The sequence below is a fragment of the Aspergillus pseudoviridinutans genome, assembly GCF_018340605.1.
Source record: "Aspergillus pseudoviridinutans IFM 55266 DNA, scaffold_1, whole genome shotgun sequence".
In the NCBI taxonomy this organism is placed as follows: domain Eukaryota; kingdom Fungi; phylum Ascomycota; class Eurotiomycetes; order Eurotiales; family Aspergillaceae; genus Aspergillus; species Aspergillus pseudoviridinutans.
The window spans coordinates 3,259,980-3,285,818 of NW_025091281.1; the positions used below are offsets into that span (position 1 = coordinate 3,259,980).

The 25,839-nt window shown below is 51.0% G+C and overlaps 10 protein-coding genes across 10 annotated transcripts; 5 read left to right on the plus strand and 5 right to left on the minus strand.

Annotated features, from left to right (window-relative positions):
* Nucleotides 1-1,977: 1,977 nt before the first annotated feature.
* Asppvi_001139 (uncharacterized protein) lies at nucleotides 1,978-4,737 on the plus strand (the record flags this gene model as incomplete). Its single annotated transcript, XM_043297442.1, has 1 exon — nucleotides 1,978-4,737. One exon carries the CDS (start codon nucleotides 1,978-1,980, stop codon nucleotides 4,735-4,737), a length of 2,760 nt encoding a protein of 919 aa, XP_043153377.1.
* A 311-nt stretch (nucleotides 4,738-5,048) lies between these two features.
* Asppvi_001140 (uncharacterized protein) lies at nucleotides 5,049-5,300 on the minus strand (the record flags this gene model as incomplete). The annotated part of the gene is made up of 1 exon (XM_043297443.1): nucleotides 5,049-5,300. The coding sequence occupies one exon, from the start codon at nucleotides 5,298-5,300 to the stop codon at nucleotides 5,049-5,051; it is 252 nt and encodes an 83-aa protein (XP_043153378.1).
* Nucleotides 5,301-9,071: 3,771 nt separating this feature from the next.
* On the plus strand, nucleotides 9,072-11,819 carry Asppvi_001141 (uncharacterized protein; the record flags this gene model as incomplete). Its single annotated transcript, XM_043297444.1, has 3 exons — nucleotides 9,072-9,377; nucleotides 9,480-11,291; nucleotides 11,343-11,819. 3 exons carry the CDS (start codon nucleotides 9,072-9,074, stop codon nucleotides 11,817-11,819), a joined length of 2,595 nt encoding a protein of 864 aa, XP_043153379.1.
* A 407-nt stretch (nucleotides 11,820-12,226) lies between these two features.
* Asppvi_001142 (mRNA splicing protein SMD1) lies at nucleotides 12,227-12,778 on the plus strand (the record flags this gene model as incomplete). Its single annotated transcript, XM_043297445.1, has 3 exons — nucleotides 12,227-12,240; nucleotides 12,321-12,370; nucleotides 12,471-12,778. The coding sequence occupies 3 exons, from the start codon at nucleotides 12,227-12,229 to the stop codon at nucleotides 12,776-12,778; spliced, it is 372 nt and encodes a 123-aa protein (XP_043153380.1).
* A 514-nt stretch (nucleotides 12,779-13,292) lies between these two features.
* Asppvi_001143 (S-adenosylmethionine-dependent methyltransferase) lies at nucleotides 13,293-14,078 on the minus strand (the record flags this gene model as incomplete). The annotated part of the gene is made up of 1 exon (XM_043297446.1): nucleotides 13,293-14,078. One exon carries the CDS (start codon nucleotides 14,076-14,078, stop codon nucleotides 13,293-13,295), a length of 786 nt encoding a protein of 261 aa, XP_043153381.1.
* Nucleotides 14,079-14,508: 430 nt separating this feature from the next.
* On the plus strand, nucleotides 14,509-14,994 carry Asppvi_001144 (succinate dehydrogenase assembly factor 3; the record flags this gene model as incomplete). The annotated part of the gene is made up of 3 exons (XM_043297447.1): nucleotides 14,509-14,685; nucleotides 14,751-14,850; nucleotides 14,924-14,994. 3 exons carry the CDS (start codon nucleotides 14,509-14,511, stop codon nucleotides 14,992-14,994), a joined length of 348 nt encoding a protein of 115 aa, XP_043153382.1.
* Nucleotides 14,995-15,552: 558 nt separating this feature from the next.
* On the plus strand, nucleotides 15,553-16,319 carry Asppvi_001145 (GNAT family N-acetyltransferase; the record flags this gene model as incomplete). Its single annotated transcript, XM_043297448.1, has 3 exons — nucleotides 15,553-15,934; nucleotides 15,983-16,092; nucleotides 16,149-16,319. The coding sequence occupies 3 exons, from the start codon at nucleotides 15,553-15,555 to the stop codon at nucleotides 16,317-16,319; spliced, it is 663 nt and encodes a 220-aa protein (XP_043153383.1).
* Nucleotides 16,320-16,611: 292 nt separating this feature from the next.
* Nucleotides 16,612-19,818, minus strand: Asppvi_001146 (KAR9 family protein; the record flags this gene model as incomplete). Its single annotated transcript, XM_043297449.1, has 1 exon — nucleotides 16,612-19,818. One exon carries the CDS (start codon nucleotides 19,816-19,818, stop codon nucleotides 16,612-16,614), a length of 3,207 nt encoding a protein of 1,068 aa, XP_043153384.1.
* Nucleotides 19,819-20,991: 1,173 nt separating this feature from the next.
* On the minus strand, nucleotides 20,992-22,509 carry Asppvi_001147 (uncharacterized protein; the record flags this gene model as incomplete). The annotated part of the gene is made up of 1 exon (XM_043297450.1): nucleotides 20,992-22,509. One exon carries the CDS (start codon nucleotides 22,507-22,509, stop codon nucleotides 20,992-20,994), a length of 1,518 nt encoding a protein of 505 aa, XP_043153385.1.
* A 915-nt stretch (nucleotides 22,510-23,424) lies between these two features.
* On the minus strand, nucleotides 23,425-24,598 carry Asppvi_001148 (alternative oxidase; the record flags this gene model as incomplete). Its single annotated transcript, XM_043297451.1, has 3 exons — nucleotides 23,425-23,935; nucleotides 23,993-24,283; nucleotides 24,342-24,598. The coding sequence occupies 3 exons, from the start codon at nucleotides 24,596-24,598 to the stop codon at nucleotides 23,425-23,427; spliced, it is 1,059 nt and encodes a 352-aa protein (XP_043153386.1).
* Nucleotides 24,599-25,839: the final 1,241 nt, after the last annotated feature.

Genomic DNA, 25,839 nt, shown 5'->3' on the forward strand with positions numbered 1-25,839 from the left:
AAGACTGGTTTTACTATCAGCCTATTGTTAAGAATCTTCTTGGAGAGAGCCCCGGCCTACTGTCTCCCGCCTGGTGCAGTTCAGGCTCAATCCAAGTATGGCACACAACACGCAGAGTACGCCCCGTCCCAGGCCATCCGTTTCGTATCTTACAAGTCTGACTCTTGACAGATTATAGCTGGCACAATCGGTCATCACACCCTTTGCAATCGCCTTCAATAGGCGTTGATCAGCAGCTATACCAGCCTCCGCCGATGCTTCCGCCTGGTGGTTTTGCAGTCGGGTACAATCCCCAACAGAGCGCGCAAAGCCACTATCACCCAGCTTCCTCTTCACAGTATCTCTCACAACCAAATCTTCCACATGATCGACACTGGCCTAGAAGGCAAGCTGACCCTATGTATCCGTGTTCAGGCTAAGCATGGGTCGCTAACCATGCTCATAGTTCTGCTCTACCAAACGCCTTTCCTTCGCTTTCGGGGAGCCCTCCAGCGCTTCCAGATCATACATATGCTTCATCGTAAGCTTCTCTGAGGAATTGCAAGTAGTGGAATGGTTACTGACTTTGTTAGTCCACCATACATGCTCCAGCAATCAAGTTACATGCTGAGTCAAAGTCCCTTACTTCCGTAAGTATCCCTCAACATCTGCTTTCAACTGGCCGTCAACTGACTGAGCTATCTTTATTGCAGGCCACATCCGAACCCATTGCCCGTCAGTCCTCCGGCGCACATTGTGGCGCCCGCAGAGTCGATATATTCCTCTCCTGAATCCGTCCCTGCATCCTCAGACGTGGACCGCCAAGTACGAGTAATCAGCTCACGGCCAAAGCCACAGTGTTGGGACCATGGGTGCAATGGTCGTGAGTTCTCGACCTTCAGCAATCTACTCCGTCATCAAAGAGAGAAATCGGGTGTTGTTGCAAAGGCAGAATGCCCAAGCTGTGGTGCTGTTTTTACTCGAACAACAGCCCGCAATATCCACGTTGCTCAGGGCAAGTGCAAAAGTGGAAGAGAGTCATCGACAGATTGATATTTCCTAGCCCAGCGTTCAGTACCTCTTTATATTTATGATACCAAGCCAAGCTCACACCCGACCGCATCGTGACCTCAAAATCTATTCCTCCCAACGCATCGAAGATCAGATGACTGCAAGTCATCAAAGTTCTTCTTTGCTTTATACCACGCCAGATAACTCCTGGAATCAGACGCAGGAAGCGTGAGAGCTCATGATCATCATTCATCAATCTGAATTTAAGGGAATTTTCACTTGGGAATCTAGGTTAGCGATGAGCCTGTACTTACCACATTGAGGAAGGGTACTCGGTCTACAGTTTGTTTTAAAATAGCTGTGAAAACAAGCAACAATAATTGTCAGGTCACACCCAAAAGAACTTCATACTGAGTAGAACAGTTCAAGGAACCGTAGAGGCCAGAGTAAGCAGTAGTCCATAACTACTGTATGATATTTAGTCCAGGAGACCAAGCTCGATGCACGTGGTGCTTACATCACCAATCACCTGATCTGGCCTGTGTCATAAGTGTACGAATTGGATGGAATCATGACTAGGCCGAGTATCAGCATGTCAAGCACTTGTGACTCATTCTGTGCCATCACGATGTCGTCCGCTTTGTAGCTCAATTCTCAAACTGTGATTGATTTGTGTTCTTCCCAGCTGCTCACCAAAAGGACTCCTGCCTCTTCATTCTCGTGGCTGTTTTGAGCCTACGGTTCTATTCTCTCGATCGCATTATTATTGGATTCGCAAGATGACTTTATCAATACAGAAACTCCTCTGCCTATGTGAAAAACACTTCGCTCATCGACACGTAGTTAACCTTTTGAATGTGCGCATATTGCATCTTCGACTGATACGAATATAAGTCTCTTTTGTGTTGTTCAAGTCCAAATCTTTCGGAGACTTATCTCTTTTCTTGTTTTGCTCTCTCAACGCGGGTCAAAACAAGTGTGTGAATCATGGCATCTATTTTCACCTATGACCCGGACCCTCCAAGGGTTTCCTCGCCTTGGTCGACGTCGGGGTCGTCTACTCCCCAGCTTACGGCGAGTGGGAATCGTGGMCAGGCGATCCGGACGCGTTCTGGCACGGAATTGGACCGTGCGGATCCAGACTTTCTGTCCGACTATGGGATCACGAAACTGGAGCCCGAACCACAAGAGGGGCCCACTGAGTACAAGCTGCATCTTCTTTTGCGGCCCCGTCGCCTCTACAATTTCATGACGACTGGTCATGTAGTTGGCGGTTCGTATCATTCTCGTGCAAGCTTGTCCACCTCAGGACCGACACCGTCCAGCTACGAGTCGAACTTGAGATCGGCTCAGGTTCGGTCAACGCAGAGCCGCCAGCAACGCTTGCAGCAGTTAACGACTCAATTACTGTGGCGCCTACAACAGTCGTCACCGTTTCATTCGTCTACAACTGCCAACCTTGTGTTGCCCGTTCTTCCTGAAGCAGCTCCTCAGCTTGGTACCCCGCAGAAACCAGCTCGTTTAATTCCTGGCTTGGAGGAGAGTCAGGGGGCTTTGTATGAGATTGGCGTGGCCGATGATGGAACGTTTGTTGGTCTGACGCAAGATGAGCTAGACGAGAGCTTGACCAACCTGCAGGTCATGGCAGCCAGTTTGGGTTGCAAGGTGGAGATTCTTCGCAAAGTCATCGTTGGCAAATGTGAATGGGCTGACTGGCCGGAAGACACAAGTGCTAAAGCAGCCGATACTGGCAAAGTCCACACAGAAAGCCTCTGGGTCGCTGAGGCCCTGGTCAGTCCCGATCTGGAGTACTACGGCTTGATATCGCATCGTGATGAATTTGATGGGCAGACTACCTCGTGCAATACCCAAACGAGATCTATCCGCGAGGACAACCATTCCACGACCGAACAGATTCGGATCTCAATTACTGGCCCGAGTGCAGCCGGCAAGTCATCTCTGTTAGGTACTCTGACATCATCTATACTCGACAATGGGCGAGGGGCAAGTCGATTGAGCCTTCTCAAACATCGTCACGAGATTTCGTCCGGAATCACTAGCTCTGTTGCCCAGGAACTTATAGGCTATGCGACTGGAGAGTCAACTAATGATCCCGTGGAGGTGATCAACTATGCGTCCGGAAACGTTGCAGCTTGGGACGACATCCATGCCACGGCGAAGGATAGTCGTCTGGCATTTGTGTCAGATCTCCCTGGCTCCGTACGCTATCTCAAGTCTACTTTGAGAGGATTGATCAGTTGGGCGCCTCACTACGTGTTGCTCTGTATCCCGGCCAACTGTGACGAAGAAATGGTCCCGGAACCTGTTGGTGGCGCTACAGAACAGATGGCAGAAATCAATCTGGCTCTGTCACACTTAGATCTCTGCATCAAGTTGGGTATACCCACCGTGGTAGTGATCACCAAGATGGATGTTGCATCTCGAGCAGGCCTGCGGGGCAATCTCACGAAAGTCTTGTCAGCGCTGAAGCTGGCGGGCAAAAAGCCGGCTATGTTGCCTGTGCAATCCGCTACCGGTGAACAGGACGTGGACCTCCAACACATCTGCCGGACTGATGCAGATGAAGTCAAGAAAGTCATTGATGTAGCGAATAATGATTGGTCATCAACAGTTCCGATCGTTCTCACGAGCGCTGTCAGCGGTACAGGCGTAGGGAAGTTGCATGCTTTTCTTCGATATCTTCCTATCCCTCAAAGGCCGTCCTTAAGGAGCATCAGCCTCAGCGAGACACCGTCAGATACGCATATTCCCGCAAATTTGTTCGACATCGATGAAGTGTTTACCATTCCCCTATCCAAAGTCTACTCTACGTCGATGGAGCAGAACGCAAGGGAAAATCAGGGCGTTGTTCTATGTGGATTGGTTCGTTACGGGTCTATCTCTGTTGGAGACGAACTCTTGGTTGGACCGCTACTGGCCAATCCACAGACTGAGCCTGAGAATCTCTTGTCAGCCCCAAGAAATCAATCGGGACGAAGCAGACCGCCATCTGGGGAGTTTTCTACGTCTTTTTCACAAGGATTCTTGTCCGGAAAAGCGACTTTCCCCGCTCAAGCAATTTGGCAACGTGTACGAGTCGTCAGTGTTCGGAACCTCCGGTTACCGGTGCGAACTCTCATTCAAGATCAAGTCGGCACGATCGGTATTGAGCTCCTTCCAACCCAAGACGAGCAAGCCCCGCGTTTGGGAAAGGTACGAAAAGGGGCTATCCTAGCCGACATTGCACCCAGCGGCTCGCCCGCAAAACCCTCGCTTTTCCACACTGGATTTGTTGCTAGCTTCCCCGCCAGCGAGTTCACGTCGTCCATGTCTCCGCCTCTACTGCTAGGTGGCAACGCTATTGCATATGTTTCTAATATTCGCGCCACGGTGAAGGTGACTTGCGTCACTCTTGCGGAGGATGAGATTATCTCTTCTCCCCCATCGCCTACGGAACCGGACTTCTTCAGCTTTGACTGTGATGTTGTTGATCGTGGGAAGGGTCATGCATCAGAAGTGAACAATGTGGTCAGTTCCGCCAAGAATACAAGTCAGGGGGATGTCAAAATCTCATTTTCATTTGTTACGTCGGTTGAATGGGTGGAAGCCGGCTCTCGCGTGCTTGTCGTACCTGGCACTACTACAGCGTTGTCCCCTGCGCAAGGCTCCGCACCGCCTTTAGGGCTTGGGGGCTTTGTCGGCAGAGTCTGCAATGTCGTATCTTCGGAACTACAGGAGAGTAAATGATACTCGGGCAGGCTAGATTTCAATTGCTCTTTTTGTTTTTGGTTGTGTTTGGTTTTATTTTATCTGTTATCTCTCACAGAGTTGAATTCTCAGCTTGTTGCTTTGCCTCATAACTCTAAAATGCGAATGGAAAAACATACTTCTCTAGCTGATAAGAAGTTTCCTTTCATGCGTCTCAAATACCAATTTGACCTACAGATAGAGAGCATCTACCAGGCAGAGTCAGGTATAGCTATCGCTGGAATAGCAAACATAGCTTTGGGCGGGAACACGCAGGGCAGAGGACCGTAGGACAAGGGAGTAAATAGCCCCTAATGCACGTGTACTAATGACAGCAGGCTCTGAAGATCCGTACTGCCGTCCGACGCCAGGCAGCGAAGTGTATCCCAATCATACAGAAGTTCATCGATCTGCTCACCCTGCCCGGAGGCATGGAGAATCTCCGCAATCGCGGCATGTGTCTCGAGGAGGGCCCTACTGGGTAATTCCGAATCGCTCTGCTTGGTGAAGGTGACGATCTTCTTATAGTATTGGTCAAAGGAAGTTTGATGCCGTGGGTACATCTTGATCTCATACGTGTTCTCTGTGTCCTGGTCAAGTAAGCATATAATAATTCTATGAGTCGGCGAAACCATACAGTTGGTACGAACGCAATTCTCAGACTGCCAAAATCTCGATGGATTGATACTGCCATCGTCATTGCGTTCGCCGGGATATTAATAGTAGTTGGTTTGATGACATCCTTAATGCTGGGAAATAAAAGGTACAGTGTCTCCCAGCACTGGGAAATTTCTTTCGCCTAAAGTCCCTATTTAGAAAGTCCTTCCTTACCTATACTGAGGATAGAGACTAACCTTCCAATCATTGTCACTGTGTCCCAGAGAAAATGGGATTATATGCGCGAGCTGAGTGCTGAAAGTCATCCCACCTTGTTCTTGAAGTTTAAAGATAGGCTCAGCTACAGGATCCCATAATTTGGTGACAACACATTGATAGTTGTCTCGCTTAAGGCATGTTATCTTTAGCCACTCTTGGTCGTCTCTAGAGCTTGACTCCGTCATTCCAGACGTCACATTATATCTTGTAATATCTGTTTCTGACAAGGGCAATGTGGTGACTTGTGCTGTCTTCCCACCGTGTGCCTTCACTGATAGAAAGATATCTTAGCCACAACATAGCAGACACGAGAACAGGACCACTGTATAGTATAAGATACGTACTAGGGATGAGTATAGCTGCCCGTAGATGGTACGCCAGATCGTACAGGTCGTCATCTCCACTGATCGTAATAACCTTCGTGATGACGCGTTTGCTGACGGATGGCAGATTCTCGATAAAACTAGTGAGAATTTCGACTGTATAATCCTTTGAATCACGAGGCGTATATCTTGCCAATTTCTCTTTGGATATTCGTTCATCAGCAGCAGAATCTCCCCGGTCTGATGATTTTGAAATGGCCCTCAAAGTAGAAATAATAGAGTCATCCAACTTTTCCATTTCGAAAGGAATTAACGACTCCTCTTTTTTATCGGCAGCAGGATCTTCCAGGACTGACGGTACTGGAGATAGAGGACTCATAGAAAGAGGAGACTCAACAGGCATTTCCCTTTCAACAGCGGCTTCCATCTCAAAAGACAAGTACAAGTGCTGCCAGTCCTTGCAGAGTCATGCTCTCCAGGATTTACAGCTTGTCAGCTGAGAAACACCTCCAATGGAAGGCAAATTCCGTCAGTGGAAACTGGCACTTATGTATTAACATCGATGTAGAAACTAGAGACCAACAGCACCGGCAATATTCCTAATGCGAATTACAGTGAGCAGTGTCAGCTTAGCAGTAATGATTTTGTTTTTAGGATTCACTTGTTGGACAGGGGAGAAGACGGTAAATCTCAGTGCTCAAACAGAGAATATTGATAAGATTGAGAAGGAAACTATTTTAGTGAATAAAATGCTTGAAAGCTTGTTTAGATGAGGTGGAGTGAATGGGAGGCCTGGGTGTAGGGAGTGCATAGCCATGACTTAATAGGCCTTGGGCGATTAAGTCATGGCTACCAGGCATACCTGGTCTCCCCATTCACTATATATGGCACCTTCTGTAGTCTCCATTCGCTCCACCTCATCTAAACAAGCTTTCGAACAGTTCATTCACTAAATCAGCTTCCTTCTCAACCTTATGGTCATTTCTCTGCTTCTTCGCAGACCTTGTAGTCTACTCCCCTATCCAACTTGACATGTTTGTCGGCTGATAAGCTGTAAATCCTGAAGAACATCTCTTGAAAGGCTGGCAGTACTTATACTTGTCTTCCAAATAGAGAACCGTTGAAAGGGCAAATCCTTTGATCCTCGTTGTTCTATCGGTCGTCCAGCTCCCGTAGTATCAGACCTGGAAGATCTTCGTTCCAACGAATCCACCACCAAACCGGTGTCTGCTGTTTGAACTTTGAGGGAGCTATCAGAATCCCCAGACAGGGGAGATCTCCACGCGTGGCTTTTTCCTTCCTTGGTGGGAGCCCAGCACATCGAGGTCATAAGAAGCTGTTTCTGTGAGTCTCCTTCTATGGACTATGGTCTACTGCTACGATCAATTGGGAGCTGCTAACAAAGTACTTTAGGAGAAAGCCATTGCACAGTCCTGGGAGACCCTTTACCTTTGTTTCCCGATGTTTACAGGGTTCTCAAACCATCTGATKTGAATAGCGCAGAAAATGCCATGACGATGGCGATACCAATCCATCAAGATTTTGGCGGTCTGAGGTTCAGACCAACTGTATGTATGTGTTTCACCAGATCATAGAATTATTATATGCTTACTTGACCAGGATACGGAGAACATGTATGGGATAAAAACGTACGGAAAGTTCTCAAGTTGAACCAACACCAGCCTTCCCGCAATGAGGAAGTCTCTGGGCTGGAGTGGCTGCAGTGGCCTCAGTTCGTCTTGACGGCAAACCCAAATGGCACCAGGCGTCAGGCATCAACATAAAGTCCCCCGATCAATCATTTACTTTCTCTGGCCGCGAGCGACTCGTCACCTTCACGACGCACGCCGACTATACAATACCTAGTCGGGTCCTCCTTGAGACACATGCTGCGATTGCAGAAATTCTCCATGCCTCAGGACAAGCTGAACAGATTGATGAAATCCCTGGTATGGGAGGGAAAATCGCTGTCTCGCAGCTGATGGGAGTACAAATGTGCAAAGACTTTCTCGCTAGTATATGCGCCTTAGGAGCTGTTTTTGTTTATCCATTGCACGCAATATCTCCCTGCTCAGATCGTGCAGCTTCTGAAATGGGGCCGCGCGCAGGTGCTCTAAACCTCTTGACCTTGTCAGCATTGAGATTCCAATTCGACATGGACGGATGCCTAATCAATTTGAAACAACTTGTTAAGATATTGTACCACTACGGTTAGGCACTTAAAGGCAAAGGGAAACAAGGGCTTCTCTATCAAGAACTACCTACTGCTCCTAGACAGATGAGTACATTGTCTAGACACCTTTTAAGCCTAGTGGTATCACAGTTCAATACAAGTACTAAGTGAGTATCTGTCCAGGCACCAACATAATAAAGGATAGGCGCATGCAGTAAGGGATTATGGCACCTAATATACTTGCAGGTCCTCAGCAGGAAATGGCCTATTAGCATAAGTTCACTCCTTATCTGCTCCTTAAATATCATTCTTTTAATATCCATTTGACCTATAGATACCTAGGAATATTATGGTTTCCAACATATCAAGTCATGCTTTTATATAATCATAGCTATGTATATCATTTTTATGAGTGTCGATATGGAGTGGTTGAAGAGCTTATTCTTGAGCTGATTACCTCTCTATCTATTGCTTAATTTAGTGGGGCATAGGAAACGGTTGACATACACTGATACAAATGTAGGTGGCACGTGCGGGGGCCGGGGTAAAGCCTAAGGCCCACCAAGTCACAACTGGCTGGGACAGCCTTAGTGCCTTAGCAACACTCATGGTACAGCTGGTCACTCCACCTCATCTAAACGACCTAGCTCTCCAGCTATTCCTCTGCTTGAACAGCTTCCTTTGCAACCTTATGTGGAGCGCATCACTTCTCTGTTTGTGGGGAGACCTTTCCAGTCTCCTCCCCTATCCAACAAGTGAAACTTGACAACGAACGCACTACTACCCTACCAACCTCCCACCAGTCCCTGCGGCTGGTAGATCCCGTGTTGTCCTACGGTTCCTTTATTCTGCGTGTTCCCGCCAAAGCCTTATTTGTTGCTCCAAGCCTTCTGGTCTCTGCTTGGTGGATGCTTCATCTACTCATCAGTCCAAGCGAACGATCGTGAATCACTTAAATAACAATGGATAAGGTTATGGAATCACCGTCAGACGAAGCAGAGCTCGTACCCGAGGCCATGGCTGCAGTACAACCGGGATATCACTCCCAGGGAAAGGATGAATCTTGCGAAGCCATCATGTCGCTAGCGGACAATCTTGCACAAGTTGTTTCCTTGGGACAAGCGGCATCAGAGAATGTCAATCATCATGATGGGAATGTCGTTAGGACGGCGAAGCGTTCTACTAGGGAGATTTCTGTGGTACCCACGAAGAAGCCTCTTCATCTACTGGATTTGCCCATGGATGTCCTCCAGGACATCATAAAAGAGGTAAGCTAGCTTTCGATCAGTTGGGTCCTGGTCACTGCAGCCTTCGACCCGGTTGATTATTGTCTCTTAGTCCCGTATTGATCAAAAACCTGCATTCTACAGGTCACTCACACGAACGATCTGACATCACTGGCTCTGACGTGTTCTGCCCTCCATGCTTTGGCGATTCCCCAAATGTACTCTCGATTTGATATAGTATGGCCCGACACTCTATCGTCTTCGGATCATCCTGCTGGAGTTGACGCTCTCTCATACGGCCTCGCAACGCTGGTAATGGGAGAAGACTTGTTCCACGAGACTCCGTTCGCAGGCCGTCCACCTTGTCAGCATTGCGGTTGCGACGGTCGGCATGGGCAGATGCCTAATCAACGTGAAACGGTTACTATCCGGGAATCTGCGCAGGCACCTACACAACAAAGAACAATGCGGCACATGCGGCGGGGGAATTATTATGCTCAATACACTCGGAAGTTCTCGGTGGGAAATGGCCCTTTGGCATGGGTCCAGGAATACGCTGTGACCAAAGAGACGGGCAAGATGCTCGGGACGCTGGTTGCCCTGGCCGTGGCTCGCATGGTGAATTTGGAAACATTTATCTGGGATATGCCGACGGGCGTCGTGAGGGATGTATGGATGGCGCTTTCGTCCTTGGGTAACCGCCCTGGGCGTGACTGCCGCCTGGAACGCGTCTGGGTTCGCTGGCATGATAACACTGAAAATGCAATGCGCCCCGCGTCAGGTTTACTTCCATCCGCCTCGATGTCGCCTTTGGTCCGATATTCGCATGTTGAGTATCCTTCTTTATCGATACTGCCGCCTCTGAAAAGCCTCAGTGTGCTCGATATCGATGAGCCGTCTTATCTGGAAGAAATGGCCGTGCTCATTGATCGCTCTCGAGATCGTCTGACTGAGCTGCGAATTGGGATATCTTCAAGAGTATACCAGTGCGATTGGCTGAAACCTCGAAGCACCGTTTCTGCGCAGGGGGATGCATCCGATGAGGATCCACACAATTGGCCTAAGGCCGGTGGTGTGCTGGAAATTCTCTCTGGAAAGTGGCAAGATTATCTCGGTCACGGGGAGTTTTATGTACAGCCTTCCCCGATTAAGAAAGGGAGTGAGCAGGAGGCCACCTTTTCTACCGGGGAGCAAGCCATGTCGCACAACGAGTTGATTGAAACAATCTCTGATGGTGATAGTGATAGTTCAGAGTCCCAATCACCGAATCATCTGACGGGAAATAAAGTCGATGCATCAACTGCAGTACAGGCTGTCTCTGAGAAGTTGGATAAGATGCCCTCGGCATCCTGTCACGGCACATCTCGTCCAGAAACGGCATCGGACCGAATTCTGAGGCTAGAGATTCTTGAATTGGAGCGCGTTTTCCTATGCATTCCTGTGGTTCTACGAGTCATTGACTGGACACGAGTCACCACATTGACTATTCTTCGCTGTGACGGGCATGAAAAGCTTTGGAGGGCGCTCCGCCGACAATATGCCCCTTCGGCTTTTCGAAATACTCCAAATTATACGAAGAATCAGGATCAGGCTTCTGAGTCTGAGTATCCTCTAAAGATAAAGCACATTCATACGGACTCTGTCTCCCCTTACCTACTTCTATTCATCAAGGACGCCATCGCCCGTAACACACTGGAAACCGTCTTTCTGCACGAGGCCCCCCTGTACGACTCTATTGTCCATATCGAGGCAATCTACAGGAATATCATACGGGCCCATCGCCTAAGCCTGAAAAAGCTCTTGATCGACAGCACCGAGCGTTCGCCCAACGGAACTGAGGTGGGCACCAGTCGTTGGCGCAAGTGGATGTTCACACGTAAAATGATCTCGTTCATTACCAGCGGGCGCATGCCAAAGCTGCGTGAGCTGTCCATGACGATCCATTCCAAGGACTGGGTAAGTTTCAATCCACGTGGTGCTCAAAGCAGTTTGCTGATAGTATTTTAGCACTATTTCCTCCAACGACTCCCGTACATTCCTCATCTCCGTGCTCTTCACATCCCGCACATTGTCAATCCTGTTCATCGGAGCCCCAAAGAACTGGCGTTGCAGATCTTGGATATCGTGGCTATACGACCCGAGGTTGGGATCGGCTACATCGGAATTCAATCCAAGTGCTATGAGATCGTCGAAAGCAAGCGCGGCGATAAGAATGACGACGTAGATGATACAGACGATAGCCACAGCGAGGGGTTTGTTCCAGGGGGCGGACCGTGGCCAGCGTCGGACATGAATGAGAGCGAGGATGAAGATGGGATGGACAGCGTCATGGAGTCGGGCTCCGAGCCGTCCGATTACGGGACTTCATCCGATGACGAATCCAGCTCTGACTGTACTCGGTCCCGGACGATGTTCAGGCTCAGAGAGATCTTGTTCTACGATGATAAAATAGCCATATTTAAAGCGAGACATGGCGTTCTATAGGGTTGTTTCGGAGAAATGTTGAGATTGGCGTTGGACTGGCTGGCTTTTTTCTTTTACGAGATACCATTTAGCGATGAGTCGAAATCAATATGATTACGTGCTGCATACTTTTCGTATTTGGACGGTATGTTACCTCTCGAGAGGTAGCCATCTAAAAATGCGCATAAAGTTTAGTGGTCGATTTGAGGATATCGAGGTCACGTGCTCTAGAGCTTCGCCGTTCCTCGCAGGATCAGCTTTGAGCCGCGATCACTTTTGGGACATCAATTCGCAAGAGACTTGGCGGAGACACCTGCCACTCTTCCTGATCAACTCTACATTTTACCTCGCCTATTTCAGCTACAGCTTTTTCTCCATAGCTTTCAGTCAAAAGGAATCCGTGTGTTCGCACGTTAATATCCGTCAACATGAAGCTCGTTCGGTGAGTACATTGCAGTCGAATTGGAGTCTCGACGACAGCACTGGTTACCAGAAGAGGAACTGACTTTTGACTTTTCCTAGATTTCTGATGAAATGCGCCAATGAAACGGTGACGATTGAACTGAAGAATGGTTGGTCGTCCTAAGGACCTGGCGATCGGGCTCCAGCGGTGTTCACGGGCACACCTTGACTTGACTTTGGCGCGACTGACGGATCACTCTGCATTAACAGGCACAATCCTCCACGGCACCATCACCGCCGTTTCTCCTCAGATGAACACCTCTCTGCGCACCGTCAAGATGACACCCAAGGGCCGCGATCCCATCTCCCTAGACACGATCAACATCCGCGGCTCCACGATCCGGTACTACATCCTCCCCGACAGCTTGCCTCTGGATACCCTGCTCGTGGACGACCAGCCGAAGCCCAAGAACAAGGCGCGCAAGGAGACGGATCGGGGCCGCGGCGGCCGCGGCGGTGGTGGACGGGGGGGCGGTAGAGGCCGGGGTCGGGGCCGGGGACGGGGTCGTGGTTTCTAGACGGGCTCTGTGGCTAGGTTATTTTCCGTCTATGGCTTCGGGAGTTTACTTGTCTTTTCTTTCTTGTTTGAGATATGTTTGGGTGATATCGTGATGTGTTTTTCTCTTCTTTATGCTCTTGTGATGATGGGCGAGGAAAAGCAATAATCTACGACTTTTTCGTTGAGCTTCTTGGTTGAAGGGGAGACGGCCCAGCAAGCAGAGTGGTGGCCATGGATGCAAGGGCAGATACGGCTGATTTCTTGTGAAATGCTCTTTTGAGCAATTTTCAAAGATGTCGGTGAAGACCAGCAACAATCCTCATCCAGGCAATTGGCAACGATGCCAATCTGGTCAACGAAATCAATGGACACAGTTCAGACGAATAGACCGCAGTACCAGAGTCCCGGCATGTCATGGAAGGTACGGCAGTGCCTCACTACCTGTACCTACATCAATTGAATTGGTATCGAAATAAAAACTTCGAGGGCGCTCGGCCCAGTATGCATGTCGTAATTGGGTATATAACGCACTACTAAGAAACTTCCCTCCATATCCTCACAATCACCAACTTCTCCCACCCAGCCTGCGTCCCACTATTTCCAACAGACTCGGCCTTCCACCCCCCTCCCCACCCCCGTATCCTCTCCTTGACCTCCTCCGGCCGGTTCTGCGCACAGAGCAGCACATACGCTACCCCACGCTCGGGATGCAACACGCCCGGAACCGCCTCAAGCAACCGATTCGTCGTCTCCATCCCATCCATGCCCCCCGCATACGTCAACGACAGGTAGTACGAGTCCCGCTCGAACTTGGCCGACCTGGACAGCGGCTCCGCCGCGGTCTCGGCTTCGTGCTCCGTCACCAAGGGCAGACGCGGGAGTTCCTCCGTCGGCACATACGGCGGGTTGAAGAGAAGGACGTCGACGAAGCCCGTGCGCAGCGGGCTACAGAGATCACCCAGCACCGAGGCGATATGCGCGGATTTCAGGGCTGCGGCTGCTTGCCGCTCTTGGATGGCTGTTTGGACTGTTTTGCGTGTGGCGACGCAGGCGTTGCGGTTCACGTCTGTGCCGAGGGTGAGGATATCGCGACGGCCGAAGATCTCGTGGGAGTTGGCGGCGACGAAGGCGAGGACGACGCCGGAGCCGGTGCCGACTTCGACGACTAGCGGGGAGGCGGTGCTCGTGCTATTGAAGCGCTCGGAGAGCCATTGTGATTCGGACGCGGAGGAGAGCGTGTCGAGGAAGAGGTAGGAGTCTTCGGAGGGTTCGTAGATGGTGTCGAAGGAGACGTGGTCTGTCGATGGGGTGGGGAGCATTTTATGCAGCCTCGCAGTTTAGTATTGATATCGATAGTGAAGCTATCGGCCCGAAATTTTGAAGCTTTGAAGCATTCAGTCGTCAATTGGCGGCGTGGTCGTCAGGTTACAATGCTCTTGATGTAGCCCCGGCTCAATTAACATTAACAACCTGATCACAGTCAGCGTTCTTCAATTCCAAGCATGCTTCACCTCGCAAAACGTACCTGCATGGACAATGGAAAAGATTAAACGGTAACCGCTGCGGAATGCCGACACTATGATTCGCCATCTCCTCGCCGCCTTCCGGGATGCATCTCCAACCGCGGCAGTATCATCATCATTACCATCATACAGTCCTCAATTTCCACGATTTATCCCCTCAAGCACTCCCCGAGCAAACGACACCATGCGTCTCTTCCACAGATTACTAATGGCCACGCCCTCAACAATGGGCTCCAAGTCCAGCCTCAGCGAAGCCCTCGCCCTTCTCCCCCCGCTCCAACTCTACCGCCGCATCCTCCGCGTCCACCGCCGAAAGCTCGATCCCGAGATGCGCATCCTGGGCGACTCCTACGTGAAGAGCGAGTTCCGCGCACACAGGAACGTCGAGAACCCGCTGCATATCGTACGCTTCCCCTTCTTTTTCCCCCCTAAAGTCAGCGGGTAAGGTGGAGATGCTAAGGCGAGCAGATCGGCTTCTTGACGGAGTGGCAGCTGTATGCGCAGAAGCTGGAGGGTGATGCATGGGTTGGGGAGAAGCTGGATAAGTCGAAGCTGGAGAAGATGAGTGGTGGGTTCTACATCTACAATCCTATATTTTGGGTCCGGAGTATACTGATGCTGATTTGTGTCTGTGGCTATAGATCAGCAGATCGGGCAGCTGTATGAGCTCATGCAGGCGATCAAGAATCCGGACGGGGAGGGGAAGGAGTGATGAGTGATACCCTGATTTCCCTATCATCGGCTAGAGCATGCGCATGCAGGATGGAGGTGGATGGTCCGTCTAGCGGCATGCGGTCGAGTCGAAGAACCGGTAACGACCTACGGAGTATGAGGATCTGATAATCCTCAGTGTATATTATCATGCATCGGCACAAAATGGCTTTCTATGAGGTGGATGGCATTTCTCTCATGTTCACGGCGTTGATGTACATACTTAGCTTGCATTGGTTCAGCGGAATAAGATTTCATATGCATGCAGCTGGCTCTCGGGATCATAAGCGCTAGCATGATCATCAATATGGAATTAACTTCCAATTAGCTTACCAGTTACAGTATTCAGCCATGATTTCCTCGGTAGTGCCTACATATCAAATGTTGTGTATATCAGTTATCAAATTACACTTCACGCCCTGCCATCTACAAGCAATGACTAATCACCGTCGACCAAGAAAATATACTTCGGCTGGCGCCAGATAAATTGCCACCCATACTCTGTAAATAAAGCCATTCCCCTCCAGAATAGACATCACATCTCCTACCCAACAACAAAATGCCATCCAAAACAAGCATCATGGAGAACCCCTCCTCCAAAATCCCCCCTCCCCCCTCAGCCCTCCAAAAAGCCCCAGCCCTAAAACCCCGCCGCGGACTCCTAAAGGATGGCACACCCGTCACACTGTACCCCATTGCGCACGGCGCCTCGAGCATACCGTCGGGCCTGGTGGCGGTGCTCGCCGAGGAATTCCGCGCGGAGGTCGAGGGCGGGTGCACGTATCCCATGGAGGAGCCGATGAGCGACGACAAGTTCGCCGAGTACTGGTTTGGGACTTTTGCGGTTGTGGCGCTGACAGGGGACGAGGACGAGATTAGGGAGGGGAGGGATTGGAAGAGGGAGTGTTTGGGGACGTTTTATATTAAGCCAAATTATCCTGGTAATTTACTCCGTGCAAACAGTTTTGATTGTAGTGCTGACGGAGCAGGCCGGTGCTCACACGTCTGCAATGCGGGATTCCTGACTACGACTGCGGCAAGAGGCCGAGGGGTAGGAATAGTTATGGGAGAGACGTATCTGGAGTATGCTCCCAAGCTGGTAGGTTCACAATGCTTGCTGGTGTATGTTGCGTCAGACCAATTGAGAATCCATAGGGGTACAAATATTCGGTCTTCAACCTCGTGTTCGAGAATAACGTCGCCTCGATCAAGATCTGGAAGAGACTCGGGTTTGAAGTCATCGGGCGAGTGCCAGGGGCTGCACGGTTAGAAAATAGCGAAGACTTGGTGGATGCATTGATCTTTGGGAGGAAGCTGGGGGAATAGATGCACATGCAGAATAAAGAATTTGATGTAAATAGAACAAATGTATCCGCAAGGTATCACACAATGTATTGAATAATTAAACCCATACACCGAAGAATGATCTGTAAGTTCCTAAGCACAAATAGTACAATCCGCCGCTAAAACAATGCGAATGGGGAATCAAGCAAACCCAGTCTGTCCTCAAACAATTTGGTATATGACACCGCAAAGAACAAGCGAGCCGTAAATGTATGTGACCCTAAAATGAAACAAGAAGAGGAGAGGTTGCAGATGTTTGAGCAAGAAGATGGAATCAACGCCAGGGTGGTCGGTCACTGAGCTTGCTGCGCGAACCCGCAGTACTATCTCCGCCCGACCGTGGCTTGGGAAGAGGAAGCAGACTGACACGTCGGTTGCCTGTTCCCGAGTGGCCAAGCGAAGTTCCAGGACGAGTTGTCTTTGTCGGACTCAGCATACCTGAATCGTGCGTCTGTGACACACTGCGGCTGAACGACATTCCAGCGTAGCTCTGCCGGTTGCGAGGGGTATTGGTCAGACCAGCTGGGCCCAGCTTCTGAAGCTTGCTGTATGGAGGAGGATCAAGAATGGAACGGCGAGGCGACGGAGATGCCGCCCGCGCCGGGCTGCGAGAGGCGAGTCTGCTAGAAATACGACTGACKGATCGGGATGTCGAAGGAGCAGGAGAGGCAGACTGTTCTCGCCGATACGGGCTCGGCATCGGCAGAGTGGACGACGGTCGCGACGTACGAGCTGGAGCAGATGATTTGCGGAACGGCGTGCTGGACCTGTAGACGTGACCAACGTCCAGATCGTTGGTGTTGGTGCTGGTGGTCCACCGTGGACGGTTGTTCAGCGGTGAAGGCGGTGGTGGCAGGCGCGAAACCTTCCGCGTCGCTGGCGTCGGAGTGATGGCTGTATCTTTCTTGCTAGGCGACGTAGCCGAGAACGTAGGCTTCGGGATGGCTGATTTCAGAGCCGAGGCCGCCTGCGGGAGTCCGGAGTATCGTCGAACCTTGGACATAGTGGTCCGCGTGGCAGAACTACCCACGGAGCTACCACGCCTGCTTGAGGGGTTCAGTGGTGTGGTTGAGCCCTTGATACCATTTCCGGGCGTCATGATCACCGACGAAGCAGGGGAGCTACCGGGGGTGTCGACAACGCTGCTCGCAAGGGGGCTGTCCATTGTGACGATGGTGGATATCGAGTCCCGCAGGTGCTGTGACTTGGCGAGATTGAGATCGTCCAACGAAGAGTCCATCACCTTGATACTTGCTTTGAGAGCGTCGATCCTGGATGACATGTCTGACAGAAGCCTCATAATCTCTCCATTCACCGTGAGTCGATCCTTGACACCCTTTTCGATGATGGAGATCACCCGTTCAATGGCAGGAACATAATGGACCTTCTTGGCCTCGTAGCTCTCGATCCGCTTCGTTAAGCCAGCAGGATTATGCAGATGCGCACCCGTCTCGATCCCTTCCTGGAGCTTGGCAATGCTTCTCTCGACCGACTCAAACATCTTGTGTGCCTGTGCTCCAGCATTGCGGAAAACCAGAATCCAGCGGTCCTCGCCGAGCTCTTTCCGCAGAGCCTCCGCATCGGCCTCCAGCACTTTGTAGCTCTTCTCCAGCTGATCTCGCCGGTCTTCCAGCTCCTCGCAGGCACTGGGGAAGATGCGCTCGGCCCGTGATTGAAACATGGACAATCTCATGGGCAGGAAATCTAGGGAGGCCCTCAATGGTTGCATCCGAGCAAACAAAGCCATGAGGCTGGAGTGGGAATCATCCTGAGGTGTCTGGATAATCGGCATACCCATGGGCGGTGCCTCAGAGAAGATGGGCCCCATGCTGAAGCGTTTGCTTGCCATGTCGCCATTCGATGGCGTCTCCTCAACGATTGTCTCAAGTTCATTGATATCAAGGCCGTTGCTGGTCCCTTCCTGCTCATTCGCCATCGTGAAGTGTCGCTTCTCCTCCATCTCGAAGATCAATCGGCTGAGATTCTCAATTTCCATGCCGACATCGCCTAGGACATTAGCCCATAGCTCTTCCCACTCCATGGCTAATTCTACCTGCTCCTTGACGCCCTTCAGTCGCGCTTTAATCTGCGCCCAGCTCTGGATAATGGAGTCCATTTGAATGACGATCGTCTTCAGACTGTCCGGGCTGACGTTGCCTATGTCTTGGCGCAGTTGAACCTGTTCAATAGCGTTGACATAAACGTGAACTAAGCTTTCAAACCGTGTGATGGCTTTGTCCACTCCCTCTAATCCTTCTCGTCCGCCGGCTGCGGCCCACTCCACATCATCCTCCGCGTCCAGGCCACTCAACACATCAGAAGCCTTCCTGATCCATATCTGAATCTGCTCCGCAGCCCCTGTCAACGCCTTCACAGCAGCGGGTGCATTTGAGATCCCAGCTATACTAGCGGCCAATGACTCTGGTTGTGGAAGAGTGATTGAGGTGAGCTGCGAGAGTTGATTACTAAACGAGGCTCTGGAAAACGAATATATTGATTCAGTGCGTTGCAAGCCCTTTGGGTTGAAGTATGACTGCACATTCGAGGAGGAACCAGACAATGGAGGAGAATCTTTCGGGGGCGGGGACGGGCGAGGCGATTGCGCTTCGTTATCGCTAGTACTCTGAATGTATTTCTCAAAGTCCGTCTGGTCGGGAGCCTCGGATGTTGTCGTGGACCCAATTGCCATCGGCATCTGAGACTGCTCCACAGCAGACATGGCTGATGTCTGTTCCACCGCTTCTTCGTTCTGCGAGTCTTCCTGCGAATCGTCCCGCGGGGAAGCTACCGCCGCAGCGGGCAAATGTTCAGTGTCAGTATCCTCAAGAGGTATGGAGGTGTGCGATCCGGGGTCCTCGATGACTGGTGCCGCTGGCTGCGGATCTGTTGGTGTTACCGATCGTCCGGCCGAACCGTGCTGCAGAGTCTCCGACGCCTCGGAAGGGGTCTGGGTGTCTTGCTTCTTGCCAGCTATCTGTAAAGCATTCCAAGACCGGCCCTTCTTCTCAATCTTGACAGACGAAGACAAATTCTGGTGAAGATTGTCAAGCTCCTTGATATGTTCCTCCGGAATCCGACCGACGTTGCCCGGGCTGCGAGATGGTGTCGAGACCCTACTACTACCATCCAACAGTTTCACCCGCGCTGCCAGCCCAGGAGACAAACGACGTAGGATCGAGGGCCGGACAAGACTTTTATCGAGACCGCTCTGGTCCTGGCTGTCGTAGCCTTCGTCTTCGTGGTGACTACTGCCGAGGCTCCGAATACTTCGCAGGGAAGATTTGGACTTGATCCGACGAGGTAGGGGTTCGTCCTCTGGCGAGGAGACCGATACGGCAGGGCGAGGAGGAGGCGGCGGCGGTGGCGAGGATACCGACGATGCGAAAGGGTCGTAGCTGTTGTTGCTCTCGGGGTTGGGTGTGGGATCTGCGAGCTGGCTGGTAGCAGTGGAGGCAGTCGAACTGGAGAATAAGGCACGCATGGATACTAATCCACGAGGCGACCGCCCTGGCCTGGTGTCGCGAGAGCTATTGTAGAATGTAGATACTGGAGAGACGAAGGTGGTGGGCTGAGGAATGTAGATTGTTTGGCTGCGGTGAACGGAGCTAGTGCTGTCGGGAATCCTGAGTTGTTCAGGTGTCCACTGCCTGCTGCTGTGCGGTGCGGTGGCCTCCCTTCGTCCCCCTTTCTGTTTCGCCGTGGGAGAAAATCGCACACCCCCTGCAAAGCAGATAGAGCTGATTCTTGAAGTGCGATTCAGATTCAGAGGGTCTAGAATGATTTGAATATTTTGTTTCTGGTCTGACACAGATCAATAGGGAGGGGAAGGAAAAGAGCGGTGCGACTACATCATAGATGTAAAGGTGATAGGTGATAGGTAGATAGTTTCAGCAGACAACAAACAGTAAAATACGGATACAATTAAATAAAACACGGCGCGCTATGTCCTGCCTCAGGCTCACCTTGCATTCACTAATTGACGTTTTAACGGTCGATCGCCCGCCGCCATCAATCATTATTGCAGCTAGCTATTTTCTCTGCGTTAGGGGGGCCATATTGCGCTTGGGTGTTCTTCTGACCAGGATAACTTATCATTTATTTTATCCTTCTCAGACTGAGTACTTGAGTATATTAACCATGGACTAGATAAGAATGGTACGTACTAGATGTATGTCTGCTGCCGACCATCTACTTACCAAATTCCAAACCCCAATCCCACCCGAAGTAAATAAACAGAGCAAGTTTGGTCGGTCGGGAGAAGCCATTCAACCGTGGAACCAAGCAGTCAACCGTGGCGAAAAACAAGGTGGTTGGGTTTCAGCCCAACTCATAGAGGTATTGAGACGATGGCCATGATAGTCAAGTGTGCAACCAGTCCGAATCTAAAATGGCTGGCCAACCAATAGGCAGGTATAGCTTCAACCCGCAATCGAAACTCGTAGAACATAGAGAGTACGTATGCAGAAATGGAAATGTGCAAAAGCTCAAGACGACAAGTAAGGGGTATCTAAATGATGGATAGTAAACAGAGAACTCAATACGTGGTACCACTCAACCACTCATTCCAGACCGTGCCCCCTTGCCCCTCCCTTTCAACCAGGAACACTGCGCCGGTATATGTAATCTGCAGTCTGTACTGCCAGTGTCTGTAATGTCATGCAAGATCGCCTCCTCCCTGACTATCAGAAGTCGGGGAACATGCAGCGACCGCCGTCTGGGGCTCGAGCCAGTCTCGCATTAATTCTTCCCGGACTGCCTGGCACCATGACAAAAGAGCTGTATCGAATTGCCTCCAGGCCTCATCGCTGGTACCGTTGACGACGCCCATCACGTCCATTTCCAGCTTCGTCTCCCATCGGATTTCTGCCGCCTTGAGCCAGAAGCGAAGATTATCTGCACGTCGATATGGCTTGGCAACGTCTTGATGGTACGACTTGATCTCGCCGAATGGTCGCTTCGACTTCTTGACCGCCTGGTTGTGGATGCGGACGAGGTCTCGGCCGTCCCGCAGTCGGTCAAGAATCGGTGTCGGCAATGTAGCGTCATCAGTGGACGTCCACGTTGGCAAGGGTGTATCGGATTCCAGCAAGCTGCGCAGGAACGACTCCTCGCGCTCCCGTTCTCTCCCGCTCCAGTCGCCCTTCGCCCAGTCCCATCCTTCGCGCTCTTTCGCTTCCAAAGCCTCCAGCTCCTCCTCTTTGGCGAGCATCTGGCGTACATTTGACACCCAATCCATCATTGACGATCGCTCGTCCTCTCGTAGGCCCCCGACGAAATTGCGAGCGGCCCATCGCTTCAGCACCTCCAGAACATGAAATAATTCCTGCCGGATTTCCCGCTCGGGCTTGATTGAAGCCAACCGTTCGGGGCGCTCATGCGCCGTATAGTAAAGCTTGGCCGCTCGGATGGCAAGAGTAACCGCATCCAGAATGCGCATGCCTTGAATCTCATGCCACCCCGGCGGACCATTGCCCGTGCCTGGCCGGGAAATCATTCCTGTATCTTCTCGAGAAACACTGATCCGGGGCGGCACCATCTCCGGCGGGGGCTCCTTCTGCGTCTCCAGGTCCTTGATGCTCTTCTCAGCCTTGTCCACCGCATTTAGCAAGTCCCTCCGCAGCGCCGGCACGTCCGGCGGAGGCGGAATATGATGCGTCTTAACACTGTACGTGCTAACCGTCGGCGGGAGCATCATCTCGTCTTCCAAATCCTCCTCACCAATATCCGAACAGTCTTCCTCTGTCGGGCTCTCCGTCAAATCATCGATGAACCGAGCATTAGGCGTCAACAGGAGCCGAGGCTCCTCATCGGACTTTTTCTTCTTCTTCCACTCGCGCGCGTGGCCCCCCTTGCCGTCCAGCAGACCGGTTCTGGCGAAATAGTACTGCAGGTGGGCAATGCTCCCTAAACTCATCACACTCTCGCGGTTCTTAGCCGACTCGGCGAATTCGGCTCCCTGTGGTCGGATGTACCCATGTCGTCTCGAAGAGACGGAAATCGACGATCTGGCATCGGCGGATGTGGCGGACGAGGTTGAGAGTGACGAAATGGTGGAGAAGGTACGGTCAGGGGATGGACACGAGGAGATCGCAGGTGTTGCTGGGATGGAAGGGGACGGCGACGAGGCCCTCACAGGGGCGAGGACGGATTCTGAATCAATAGTCTCGTCCATATTTCCTCAATATTGAATTCTAGATAGCCGTTTTTCCCCCTCGGGCTGGCAGTATCGGTATAGAAACGGACTCAGTTCGTTAAGGCGATATCTCACACGACGTGGAGAGGACAGGTTGTTATCAACGCGGTAATGGTCCCGTATTTTTTCGAGATCAGACGTTAATATCGGCCGTTGGCCAGATTATTATTGCTTGGTCAGTGTGTGCCGGTCGTGGTGACGGATCGACCAGGCACTCAATAAATCGTTCGAGGTTCAAAAGGGGGTTTTTTCCACTAAAGGGGCGAGCGGGTCGATAGTCCGAGAGCCAACACGTCGATTATCATGGCGATTCAGAGTATTTATAGCAACTCCCAATTTCATGCATTTTGATTACTGGCACACTACTCACAACTAGGAGATGTCATTGTCTCTCTGTTTTTCTCGATGGTTTCTGTCCGTTACCTTGTGTCTCACTTCGACCGCTGTGGTTCTTATTCCTCTCAGGCACACCCGCCTACCTTTGTTGGTACTTTGCCAGAACAGGTCTAGTGTTGCCCCGTGCCTTTGCCCCGCATTCGACAGCTTTCCGTCCGTTCCAGAGGTTCGCGCGGATCGTAATCGTAAGGCACATGCACCCTAAGTGCATTGATTCTAGAATGATCGAGAAGAAGATTGCAATGACAACGATACTTAGACGTTGTTTGAGAGAGGAGAAGCGCTATAGCAGCCTAGACTAGGTATCACTAAACTCCGTGCTCCTTGGAAAAGAAACAAAAGAGAAAAACACCAGTGGATCAGACCAATAGGACGGATGAACCCCCCTGAGACTCCTCGGTAACAAAATGAAGCACGAAATGAAAAGACAGGCCGTCTATCACATGCAGGTTTCAAATGCTGGAAACAGACGCGAAAGGAAAATTCAAAAGGGACGAATCAAATAACCTCGTCTCTCTCCCATCCGGTCGACTTCAAGTTCTCGATCCCCTTTGTCGGATGAGGCTTGGAGGGATCCTTGTACTTGGCTGCGTAGGGGTTCGGATCCGCATTATGTTGGAGGTTTCCTAGTGTGTGGTTGACCTCGCGGTGCTTGGCTTCGTCGGCCCGCACGTACATCAACAAGTCCTTCATCTTGCGCTGGCCCTCAGGCATGTTCCAGTACTGGATGGCGATCTCGGGAGCATCCAACTTCTCCCAATCGGGCAGCTTCCCTGCCTCAATGTCTTTGATGGCCCGAGTGTAGGTGAGGACGGCTTCTTCTTCAAGGTAGCCGACGAACCGGTGGCAGATGCGCGGGGAGATCAGGTATGAAATGAAGAACCCATTGAAGAAGACGCCCTGGGCTCCGAGAACCATGAGTCGCATGAACCATCCTGGCTCGGCAAGCTTGAGGAAGGTAAGCAAATGCATGCGCTCATTGTATGCCTCTTCAAGAAGAGTTTCGATCCTGGTGATTGTTAGCATCTACATGAATTGCCGAAAGTTGATCACTTTGGAGACTCACCATCCGTTGTCCCTCTTCATTCGTCTCAAGCTCCGCAGATGCCTCAGCATGCCTCCAACCATGCCTGGCACGCCAGCCACGCTCTCGAGGAATATGAATCGAGTAAGCCACTTCTGCTCGGTCATTTTGAATCTGGCGTCGTGCTCCTGGCCCGGCTTGGGATGTCGATACCCGGTCACCAAGTCCATACCCCATCTGAGCACACGGACTGTCCCGAGCGCGACCCAGTCGGACCAGTTCTTGGCTTGTCGGTGGGCTATTTGAACAGCGCGCATCTGGCTTTCGGTGTAACTGGGAACTATTAGCACGGGAGCGCTTGGAAAGTAAATACCAATCAATGAGTACATACATAGGATGAACCCAGGCCGTCTCAACCTCCTTGATGTGAGGAGCCTTGGGCGGAGGAAAGTAGTCTTTGATTTGTGTCTGCGGCGTTGACGAGATGGGCCGCTTTGTGGTCAACTGGAATTGGTTGCTGCTTGCTAGCAGGGGGCGACTGCATCGTGATGCAGCCACTGCACTTGTGTAGGTCCGGATAGTAAACCGGAGATATGGTTTGGGAAGTGCAGTGGCCCGTAAGGGCATGGTTGCTGTTATCGAGTTCATATGGGCAGGCAGTTATCAGTCGTGAGACGGTAAGGTAAGGATGTCTGAACCTCGAAGAGAATAGATTTGATGACTTCTTCGTATTGTTTGAGTGTTTGGATATCTGAATAACAACTACAGCTTATGGTCTCTACAGTCACGTCCTTTTATATCTAACAGTCCAAATATATGCAAAGCCCTATTTATGGCAAAAACCGGAAGCCACGCGGAACCAAACAAAAACAGTGGGCACTCAGCTGGAATGAAACAAGAAATTTTTTCACCATATAAAATCTCTTTTAATTTCAGTCATCATTGCACATTAACTGATAGGCCGCACCAATATCAACGAGGCTTAGATGAGCGCAATTTCTATTGGTATGGATGGTTGAAACTGATATGAGTCGGGGCTTGACTTCCAACGATTTCTAGTGGGGGGGCCTGGAGGGCCTGAGGAACCAGCGGACGGGTTCCAGTTTTGATAGAAGCTAGAATGGACGTCGAAGTTACAGAGAAGCCGCCCATTGATACCAACGATAACACCATGATCGGCACTGAAAATTGGACCTCAAACAGTATCAAGGATCTACTTCATCAGCAGCAGACCCTAGACGAAGTAGAACCAAATTATACATGCTTCCCATTATCCCTGTGGCAAGAGAACTTGCGAAGCCGCTACTGGCAATATACCGTTTTTGTCATCTGAATACGATATCGTATCTTCGTAAAATACAGGATCGTTCCATGTGACCTCGGAGCAAGCCGGGATTGTCAGACGGCGAATGACTCAGCCCGCCCGATTTTCAGATACAGTCAGCTACTGCCCGAAGAAAAATCGGGACCCAAGTTCGAACGCGCTCGGTGTTCGGTTTTCGGCGCCTGTTTTGCTACTGCTAAATATTCTCGGTGAGCCATTGCGTCACTTGAGGCGCTCCATATACGCATTGGTCAAGGGGGTTGTGGACGCCAGCCGAACGCGAAATGCCGTGCACGAATTTGAGCTGGAGGGAATCCCGTTGGCCGAAATGTTCCCGTCATGCCAACCTACAGGAGCATGACTAGATCGACCATTACATCCACTTATACCTCTCTAATGTTCTCACAGTCATTGCCCGGTGGAGTTCAAATACGCTCAGCACAGATTCAAGCAGCCCATTGGAGCATTTCATTAAGTTGAAAGATGGAGACTGGAAACTCTGGTCAACCAGACATATTGAGTTCAATCATTTAGCAGCTTCAAAGACMGAATCGGAAGTTCGTCT